At 35.4% G+C, this 10955-nt stretch overlaps 1 protein-coding gene across 1 annotated transcript in view; it reads right to left on the reverse strand.

Annotated features, from left to right (window-relative positions):
• Positions 1-10955, reverse strand: part of adgrg4a (adhesion G protein-coupled receptor G4a) — a 19129-nt gene extending 8174 nt beyond the window's left edge. Inside the window, exons 1-19 of the mRNA XM_008420688.2 lie at positions 10859-10955; positions 10624-10756; positions 8578-9204; positions 7483-7580; positions 6327-6382; positions 6001-6028; positions 5840-5877; positions 5600-5748; positions 4390-4449; positions 4226-4309; positions 3510-3595; positions 3368-3435; positions 3248-3275; positions 3115-3137; positions 2211-2353; positions 1837-1966; positions 1122-1228; positions 818-1031; positions 571-733 (exon numbers count right to left, since the gene is read on the reverse strand). Coding sequence (XP_008418910.2) covers positions 571-733; positions 818-1031; positions 1122-1228; positions 1837-1966; positions 2211-2353; positions 3115-3137; positions 3248-3275; positions 3368-3435; positions 3510-3595; positions 4226-4309; positions 4390-4449; positions 5600-5748; positions 5840-5877; positions 6001-6028; positions 6327-6382; positions 7483-7580; positions 8578-9204; positions 10624-10699 — 2178 coding nt within the window. The 5' untranslated portion in view covers positions 10700-10756; positions 10859-10955. The remainder of the gene's footprint in view (positions 1-570; positions 734-817; positions 1032-1121; positions 1229-1836; positions 1967-2210; positions 2354-3114; positions 3138-3247; positions 3276-3367; positions 3436-3509; positions 3596-4225; positions 4310-4389; positions 4450-5599; positions 5749-5839; positions 5878-6000; positions 6029-6326; positions 6383-7482; positions 7581-8577; positions 9205-10623; positions 10757-10858) is intronic.

A 10955-nucleotide genomic window follows, 5' to 3' on the forward strand; every position in this document is an offset into this window, starting at 1 on the left:
TATTTTTGTTAGCTTTTGTTTGTCTTTCTTGTGATTTTGGCCTGGTGGGACCGGTTGTCCTGTTTTCGATCTTTCTTTTGATTAGATTCTCTTTTTGCTTTAGTCCGGTACCAGTAGGGGCTTCGACGGCCCTGTATAGGGTTGGCCCCCTGCTGTACCGTTTTGTTCCGTTTGATCGGCTCACCAGGTCCAACTTTATGTTAATACTTTTGGGGGTTTTTTTTTTTTCTTTACTTTTGGGAACACGGGATTTGAGGGTCTTAACATTATTTTCTTCGCAGAAAATCAGGAAAAGCTGAATTAAGAAAATCAACGTGAAGAAAATTTATAAATAAACATCTTGTTAAACCCTCACCTTGTTGTCTCGTGTCCTAAATATGTTGTGTCCTTGGTGGACGTAACACAACAACACTAATGTTTTAACTCAACAAGAGTTCAGAAATCAATATTTGGTGGAATAACCAGGAGGTTTTCAATGGGGTTCAGTGCAGTGGGCTCTTAGTTTTTTCCAGAGCTGTAGATCATTGAAGTATATTGAGTGACAGTCTTATTACAATCATACCAGCTTACCTCAGGGTTCAATGTAGATGACACAGACACACCAAAGGTGAGGCCACTGAACTCATCTGGATCGACATTAATCATGGAAAGGACAAGTGCAGGAGATTTGATGTTTATAGATTCCCCTTGAAATTCCATACTGTTCCCCATCTGGTCTGTAAGATCAAGGACACTTTCCCAAAGAATGAAAGAGGGAAAAAATTAAAAAGTCACAGAAAAGTAATATAGAAAATTGAGCATTACACTTTCTCCTTACATGTCAGCGACTGGTGTGACGTCCGTTTCAGAAAGCAGGATGTTGGCCACGATGTTGACAATGTCAACGCCAATAGGTTCGATGATGCTTACATCAACCACTTCACTTAGCTTCTCCATCACCAATCGCAGCTCAGAAGAAGACAGCTGGGAGTTATTACTGAGCTGAACATCTACGAGGTCCTGAATTATGTCCACAACCTCTGCTGCATTATCTAAAAATCATTTGTATTTGTGTTATTTGTGACCATGTTGTTGTTGTACCTATAGGAATAAATGAAAGTGTGTGTGGCTGATTCTCTTACCAGGTGTGACTGTAATGTTGCTGATGTCTGATACTGTTGCAAACTTATCACAGTTTGTCATATTAGGATAATCCCAGCTGGTCGTATCAGTTTCAATGTCTAGTTTACTAAAAAAAAAAAAAAAAAATTGTAAATTGTTTTGCATTTTTATACCTTTTGACTGAAGGTTGTAAAGAACAGTAGCATTAATAATAATAAAACTGTCTTCTGCTGATTATGAGCTCAATAGGCATCTACCCAACGTTTATTGACAGACCATAAAAATCATCATTACGCAGTAATATTGTTAGATAGTGCATGACACTGAAGCCTTTAATTACAGTAATGATTCATGTGCTTTAAAATGATTTCCTGTTCAAGCTTCAGGATAGCAGAGATGAAGCTGTAATGGCTGAGGGAATAGTTTGGATCATGCTGCTCTTTAATTAACAGATTGTTATGGTATTTGCTGTAGGGTCTGTTTAAAAGATAGCAAATGCAAAATATTATCAGCTTTTGCACACAAGTGCAAAATAAACATTTGTAATGACTGAAACCCTGATCAGAGCTTAGTCAAAAATATATTGTATAAAATTATAAAACACATGCTTTCCATTCTAGGAAAAGAGCGTTTTGCAGAGCATGATCTTAGTATGTTTAATTTGCATTGAAATACTGGTACAAATCAGATTAAACAATGATTTTCCCCTGCAAACCAAGACTGGCCAAGTCTTACCAAAGTCTGTAGGCTCGATTCGATACTGGCTTCCTGCATCCCATCTCTGCAGTGACTTGTGGAAATGTTTCTGGCCAAATGTATCGCCCATATAATGATGAGATATCTTCTTCTAAACAGCTTTTTGGCTCTAAAAAAGAAGAAATTAAAGGATTAAACTGCATAAGATCAACATGTCACTTTCAATTAGATACTTTTAATAAAAATAAATAAATTTTATAAAATTACAGGCTGAAGCTACATTATTTTATGTGTCTGTCACATAAAATAGAAATGAAATGCATTCAATTTTGCTACCATAATGTAATAAAAAATACATTTGAAATGGTACATCATTATTGCACAGTGATGTTTATTTTAGAAACGCAGCTTACCTATTTGTTTGATTGATATATTTGTTGTCTGAATTGCAAAAGAGATGTTTTCGTATCCTGATGTCAAGGCAGAATGAATGAATTGCTCAACATCAGCCACATTGTTTTTGTGATACTCCTGAACATGGAAGGTGCAGTTGTATCTATAGATAACATAAAGGATTAGCATGAAGGCCACAGACATAAAACTAAACAATAAATCTAAAGCAGGAGTGCCCAAAGTTTTTGAGAGCAAGAGCTACTTTTTCTCTCACCAGCTGCCTGAGATCTACCTCATGACACAAAGACTTAAAAATTGCAAATTAAACTCTATTCACTTATTTTATATGTGAATATGCATCAGTTATAGCAGAAATAATAAAGTGACAGAAAACCTAACGCAGTTCCTTCCTCAGTGAGATTCTGACACTGGTCTCTGGTTACTGGTTTCTCAGTCAGAAGCTGGTTGCAAACCTGATGCCAGCAGGTGTCAGTCAGTCATGGTAGATCTGAAATTTGGTTTGATGACCTCGATATGAGAAACTACAGACTGATGGGAGGAACCAAAGAGCCCAGTAAAGGTAAAGGCAAATCTTCGGAAGTCGGGATATAATTAATTTAATTTCACATAATTATCGTGGTAGAATTAGTTAAAACTTAATGAAATATATTTGTCCTACTTGATGTTTGTTGTGACGTATGCTCACAAACGAACGAGGTAATTAGTCCAAGTTTGTCGTTTATTGAACGTTCAAAAACTACAGCAGGTGTAATGAGCCACAGCAAAGGTAAGCAAAGGTACAACAACCCGAACAGACGATCAACTCATAACCACGAAATCGACTCAAAACCTTCCGTATTGGGCACCCCTGACCTAAAGGATAAGAATATGTTAAAAACAGCAGATTGTCTTTTATTCACATACTGATTCTGTTTGGTGATGGGAGTCTGGAAAACAAGAAAGCAGAGATTTTACTTCATTTAGATTAAACAGATTGATAAAAATTTCCATCTGAAGATGTGATTTGTCTTGTTTCCATAGTGCAAAGCATACTTACCAGTAAGCCAGTGTACTCTCCCATGCTCCTGTAAAATATGTATCAGTTAAAGACAAAGCCAAAATTAAAATATTAAAAACTATAACACTGATTGTGCACAAAGACTGAAGGAAAACCCACCTATAACCTTCTTTTATGACAAGATTCACCACACTCATACTGTTACTGGTCTCAAGCTTTTGTTGCAGCTTTAAGAAAAAAGGGATAACGTAAATGTTTTTGCATATATAATTTTTTTCAGTGATTATATTAATGTTCTTACCCATTTCTTAATAAAGTCTGTAGGCTTTGACAGGATTCCTCTTATGAGTAAGGTCAAATTAACTCGAAAAAACTGATCTGGCATCTCTGCAACGGAGAAAAATGTAAGAGGTTACATTATACACTCTATCGCTTCAGTAAGAAAAAAAATCACACATGGGGAAATTGCTGTTTATTCTACATGATTGTATTCTTATTTTTGCCTAACTACATTTTATTTTTATTTTTTACTTTTATTAGCAAAGAACCTTGAATGGAAATACTGAAACAAGATCTCAAAGCATCAGCCAAGAACAACAAACTAATTACAAAGAGGTTTAAGAAAGATCTTAATATTTTTGAATATTGCCAAAGCCCTGATCTAAATCCATCAGATATTTTCTTACAGGACCTAAAAGGTGTCTATAATCAAAGAGTCATGCTGAATTCCCCCATTGGAAGACAATAAATTACACTTTTATTCTACTTTGCTCTACTGTGACCCTGACTCAGTTACACCATATCTGTCAGGAGAAGTGGGATGAAAATCCAGAAAATTATGCTCTGAGAAGCTTTAGGAAAAATTTCTACCACGTACAGTTGCAAAAGTAATTCTACTAAATCATTACCTAGTACTAAGAACATGGAAACTTTAGATTAAGAAAAAATAAGCAAAATGTTCTGCATTCAGCAAATTCAAATTTTTTTCATGCAGTTATTTTTTCATGGAGAACTAACCAACTGTTACAGTGCGATCTACAGGTTCTCCTGTCGTTGAAAGCTTAGGAGGTCTTGGCGCTGTGCTCTCCGTTAAACCTCTTTCTGTAAACAAAATTAAACACAATTATTAAAAGTTAACACATGTTTCTATTAGAGTTTAGAAAAAAAATTCACAACCTCACCTGAGGTGGTTAATGAATGCGTAATAGTTGGTGGTGGTCCTGTCACAGGGGGGGAAATCACTAAAATACAGAAAGTGATTCATCAAAATAAATATCAGCCACTGAAAAAGAAAAGTGACCCAAATCTTCTTGTAGCACATTATGTAAGAATATTTTTAAAAATTAGAAAACATATTGATTGGAGACATAAATGATACAATTTATGCAGTTTTTAAATGTCTGGTAATTAATCCAGAGAACAACCCAACGAAGGAACATAAAAACACAAGTCTAATATATTAACCCTTTGCAACAACGTCACTTAATCATTCGAGGCGCCATGATGGACGTCGGAAGTGAAGGACGGGAGTTGTTTTTGCCAGTTTACTCATGGCTTCTACTTGTTCACGTCGAACTCATTTGTCTGTGAAGGTAACACACCTGGATTAGCCAGCTCCTACCTCCTCCCTTCTAATGTGTTGATCTAATTACCGACTTTGCCTGAATTCACATTACATGATTTATATCACTGTCATAAACAGCGTTCCCCCTTTTGTAGGTTAAAAACCTACAAAAGATGCTAACCATTTTTTTCCATAAATGCTAGAATATGACAGTGTGGCATTGTTTTCACGTTAATGATTAGACGCGTATCTTCTCCATTATGCGATATTTAATATCTTTTTAAATATACTTATAACTTATATGAACTTTAATCTTCTTACCTTGTAAAACGAGTTCGCTGTAAATCATTGGTTACATCGAGGGCTGACAGTATTTATGATTGACGGTTGCTACCCATCGCCGCCATCTTTCCTCATTAAAAGTTATGCAATAAAATGACACGTTTGGCTTCTATCCTTTTCTGTTTATTCATCCGTCCGCGCAGCACCCATTGACTATCTTTAAAGTGAAATCAACTAAATAGAAGCGATTTTAGGCTACCGGAAGTCTGTTTTTAGACCAGCTTTAAAGGAAAGGTTGTTTTGACGTCTGTAATGGCGGCGGAGCGGGCAGATTTCTGAAGAGCGTGACGTCACGTGCAAAGAGTCAATATCCAGAGTTGAATTTCCAGCCACATTAAAACATTACATCATTCTAATCAAACACCAGAACTGAAAAAAGTGAAGCAGTTACTGCGTGTGCTCAAATCAACATGCCCTTTAATTAATAATCCTCCATGTGATTGCTGTGTGTGATCAGTGATCTGTAGCGGAAGACATGGGCTCACCAGCAGGAAGTACGGTGATGCTGTCATGGACAGCTTCTATGGTGAGGAAGTCGAAAGAGAAGTTCGTACTCAGTAAGGCAGAAATGTCCGTCTGAACTGTTTTTACGTTCGCAGCAGGATCCACGCTCACGTAGACCTCACAGCCGAAACTAAAGAGGGGAAATATGAGAGCATGTTAATAGATTATGCAGACTAGTTTGGATTTTATTTAATTAAATTTACACTTTCTGCCAATCTCACCATTTCTCACAGACTCTGCTAGACATTTTTGCCAAATCCTACAAAGCAGAAACGGTTGGAAATCTTTACTTAAATGTGACATGTGTTTGCAATTTGTTTAAGAAAAAGAAGATTATTTATTTATTTATGTTTTCATTAACAAGTATTATTTAAAGACGTACCTCGTCTAGGTGCATCTGGCATGTTGGCCTGTAGAGAACACAGATGGGTCAAATTTAAGTCTCATTTTTTATTTATTTGTTCCTTAGCACATTTTGTACGCATAATTTTAAAGATGTTTTACTATTAACCCACCACTTATTTTGATTATGTAATCAGCTAAATCTAAACCATAGATTTTATATGCCTACTACAAAATGAAACCATCATTAAACCTCCTGCAATTGTCAGGTAAACCAAACCATAAAAACCTATAAAACACCATTTTGTGTACTTTTACTATAGTAGTTGTTCTATGACTGCAGTTTGAGAAAATAAAATGTATTACCTTTGAGAAACGAAAATGTCTTGGACAGAAATGTTGTTGGGAAAAATGTTCACAAGCTGAAAAACAGAAAATGGTATTATTGTTTTAGTTCTGACAATAGTCCTGATATTACATATCTGCCTTGCTTTTCAATGGCATTCAACTATATTTGGCTTAAATTAATCCATTATTTATTTTCTGTAGAGTTTTGTATTGTAGAGTTTTGTCTCCTGTGTCAGAAACATTGGAGATGTTGAAATGATGTTACTTGCACTCTCACAGATTTCTTAAATGTTTCAAATATTAAAACAGTTTTATTATTAGACAAAGATAACCAGAGTAAGAACAAGATAAGGTTTTTGAAGTTTATTAATTTAAGACAAAGCCATCCAAAACCTATGTGAAAACTAGTTAATCTCTTACCAAATCATTACTTTTTGTTAACTACAATTGGCTTTGAAATCCTTTGTTTTGCTTAACTTAATCACTCTCAAACCTGCAGAATCCAAAAATCATCTAATTAATACCCATCTAATGACATGGAGCAGACTAAAGGATTTTAAAAAGTAGCACAAAAGTCATGCCATGTCTTAAGAAGCAAATTTTTGAATTTATCAATATGAAAAAGTTTACAAAAATAAGTCTTTGGGACTCCAGTGAGCAACAGTAACAAATTAACAAATTGAGAAAACATGAATCATTGGTGGTTCTTCCCAGGAGTGACTGGTCTGCCAAAATTACTCAAATAGCGCATAAATAACTAATCCAGGAGATTACAGAAGAAACTAGATTCTTGATAAAACATTGTCTAAAGAACTGCAGGCCTAACTTGACTCAAAGGACGTTGGTCATGTTTTTCACAGTAATAATTTAAGGCCGTCATAAATTGTTGATAGATTATCAAAATTTCACCTCCAGATAGTTGGATCATTTGCTGGTCACTTTGCTACTGTGCATTTCCCCACTGAGGGAATACAGTAAAAATATATATATATATTCTATCAGTTACACCATAAACTCCATCAATTTTACACCCTTCTTCCCACTATACATGCACTTTAAAAACAGATCTTAAGACTTGAAAATAGGTTGGAAAATGTCCTCAATTTCTTTACATTTAGATTCTCATATCAACATGCGTGACAAGATAGGAAATAGTGACAGCAGATGTTTGTACCCAGTTTCTTGTGATTCCTTCCAGAGCCAGTGAGCAGTTTTCAGGACTTTCGAGGTTGGTTACGGTCACCCACATTTTGATTTTGTAATTAGACCAGCCTAAAAATAGAAGAAAAAGACAAGGACCATGTCAGAGTCATTAATAGGGTCGTGAACCTCAAAATTAGACAAGTCGGAATATTTCTTTTTTGACTCCAAAGTCAGCAAAATAGAGTGATTTTAAAAAGTAGTTTTGCAGGCTTGTTAAAGTAATCATGCTTCTTAAACCTTACTGCACTTTGTCACATTACATCTACAAACTTCAAAGTATTTTTTCTGGCTGACTGCAAGTTGTATTTTTTACATTTTAATTAAAAACTGTTTTGAAACTGTAACTTTTCCTTAATTTCACCATTCTAATCTAATTTGTGTTGGTTTATCACTTACAAGAGCAGTATTATGTGTTTTCTAAGCATATAGTGTCATTTTATAGCACAACCAAGTAACTATCTTAACTTGAGTTGTTAGGAAAATGCTATATATATATCAAATATGACTTTACTTTGTAATTTAACACCTTGAAATTGGGCATCTGTCACTTTAAAAACTCCTAGTTTTCAGAAACTCCACCTTAAGGAAGTTATCACAACATGGCTCCTCTGTTAACCCTTTAGGAACATTTTTATGTTCCTAAAGGGTTAACAGAAAATGCTGGCAGAGTTGGCTTAGTATAATGAGCCACTAAGGTAGCTCATTATACAAGCTACCACTTTCAGTAGCAAGCACTAGGTGTTTGGTACTGCAAACACCTAGTGCAGTACCATTAGGTGTTTGCTAATTGCTGCTGGCTAGTCTGAAGGAGCTGAATGGTTGCCATGGAGCTTAAAGGATTTCTCAAACATGCATCTACGAATCAAGGCAACACTCCAGGTATGTTTTTAATGAGGGAATAACATTATAACATGAAGTAAAGCTCAAAAATTTTGATTTTACATAATACTACCCCCTTATAATCCCATTTAATTACAGTTTAGCTTCTAGTGAAAAAATGAGAAACAGTGTTTCAGACAGACTTATATGAGCAGTTATATCAGTAGAAATAAAATCCCATATTTACCACAGGTTAGATTGTTGTCGGGGACAGGAGGGCAGTCATACTTCCACTGCCGCAGATCCCAGCTCACCACATCTCCGTCTGCACAACCCAGGCTGCTCACCTCCTCAGCGCTCCACTCCTTCCCCCACATCCTGAACAAACCTATCTCACCAAGCAGGTTGTTACCGCTCTCTGGCTTCAGTTCACCGTTAGGGAGAACACTATGAGAAACCCCCAGAGTCAGAGTGCCATTTTGCGCCAGCTGTTGGTGTGCATCATCTGAATAAAAAAATATATTTTCTACAGTAGGTTCATTTAGGTACACATTCAGCCTCTGGTTTTTTCCAGACCATGTGAGACAGATGGAATGCCATTTCTTTGATGAGACTTCTTGATGTACTGGGTATTGTTTTCCAAAAAGCCAAATTTTAAAATTTGCATTATTGCCTTCAAGTCCCAACTCTTTCCGTTCTGTAGATCTGTAAAGAAAGCCTGTCCATTGTGCTGAACTGGTGCGTTTTAAACGAATGCAGACGCTCAGGTCCGTCAGAGCTGGAACGCTCACTTCCGGGTGGAGCTGCCACAAACATGGAGGCCCTTTAAACTCCAACTTCTTTCCCCACAGACTGGTGCTTTCAGAGTTGGCTGCTGAAAGGATGCACAGAAAAGACTAATGAAGACCAAAAAAACAGTTTTTGAGCTCATAACACATCTGTTGCTGTAGAAAATTAACAAAACAATTGGATAAGAACTTACACATCTCTAAATACAGCAAACATTAGTAAAACGTGTGATTTTTTTTTTTTTCTAAATGCATTTCTATTGGCATGAAAATAGTTCAAGATGTTGGTACCAACTCAGCCAAACAACACATAAAAACAAATGACAACAAATAAATCTGTACATTATGTGTGTTAAAGTAGAATAAGTATTTACTACTTTACAAAAACAAAAAACAAGCTGTAAAAACTCATAAGATGCAAAGAAAATTCTGAAAGCAGTCAATTTTAAAAATATTTCTTACTATCAAGGTATCACACAAGATGTAGATTATGCTGGATAAAAGCAACGAGCTCATCAAAACCTCTGCAATGGACCAAGTGAGCATTCCTGTCACTACGACAACTATTTCACCATAAATCAATAATCATTAGATGTGCCACACAAGACTTGACCACGTCAATCTGCCACGTTTAGGAATGACTGACATTATTCAGCATAAAATTATTAGCATCAAATTCATATTTGCTAAATTAAAGATGTTATTTGACAACAGCGTTTGATCTGACAACATCGCACAACCAGCCCAGATTAAAATGACTTGAAAATTTACACTTAATCCTCTTTTTTTTATTTATTTATTCTCTTTGGCCTTAATTTAGTTTTCAGTATGGTTGATTATTCTGTGCTGATTCAGGATCTTGGAAATAATACGTCTAAATTGTAATCTCTCAATTGTCTTTCCTTTTATCCTACTGCTAGGACCTTTTCTGTTTCTTTTCATAACTTTGAATTTGATCGTTATTCTTGCTCATTGTGTTCCACAAGGATCTATTTTTTTCTTAATTCATTCATTTTTCTTCAGTTTTCTTGATTTTGTGTGGACATAATTTTTTATATTTGCTTGATTTGTTGTTTTTAAGTGTTTTTATTGTTGTAAGACATTTAGTCTTCAAAGAGAAGACTAAATGTGCTTCTCTTTGAAGCACATTTAGTCTCGAGCTGTCAGATGAAATGTGCTTCATAAATATAATTTACTTGAACTGATCAATAAGGAAGACATCAATCCCAAACAATACTTGTTTCAGTTAGGTTCTTCTTCTTAATGTGAGATTCCTTGTCATTTCCAAATCAAAGCCTGTTCTGCAGAGTAATAAATACATTTGAGGACATATAAAAAAAATCATTTTCTAGCACTCACTTCACATGTTTTAATTTATAAAAATATATATATATGACTTCATTCTTCAAAGGCATATGAAGTGAGTCATACTTTGGGCGAAGTATGGAGCCCAAAGTAGCTCCATACTTCAAAGGTGCTACTTTGGACAATTGATTTAATCTTACCTGAATTTAGAGGACACAGTGACATCAATATAGACAAACAGATGATCAGAAAAGTTAAGTTTCTCATTGACGTCATGACAGCAATAATTGAAGCAAAACTTCAGGACTTCTTCAGCTCTCAGGTGTTCATCTGCTGTAAAAGAGCAAGAAAATCTGTCATGTTTTATTCATCAAGAAAGAATAGCATGCTAAGAATTTTGCATAACTAAATTGAGTGAAACAAAATGAGACTTACCATTATGTTCTCACTTTCTAAGGATCCAGTTTTATGTTATTAAGTGAGAAAGTAAGCTTTCACTTCAGTTATTGAGAAGTTATGTGGACCATGACAG

The sequence above is a fragment of the Poecilia reticulata genome, linkage group LG10 (genome assembly GCF_000633615.1).
Source record: "Poecilia reticulata strain Guanapo linkage group LG10, Guppy_female_1.0+MT, whole genome shotgun sequence".
Lineage (NCBI taxonomy): Eukaryota > Metazoa > Chordata > Actinopteri > Cyprinodontiformes > Poeciliidae > Poecilia > Poecilia reticulata.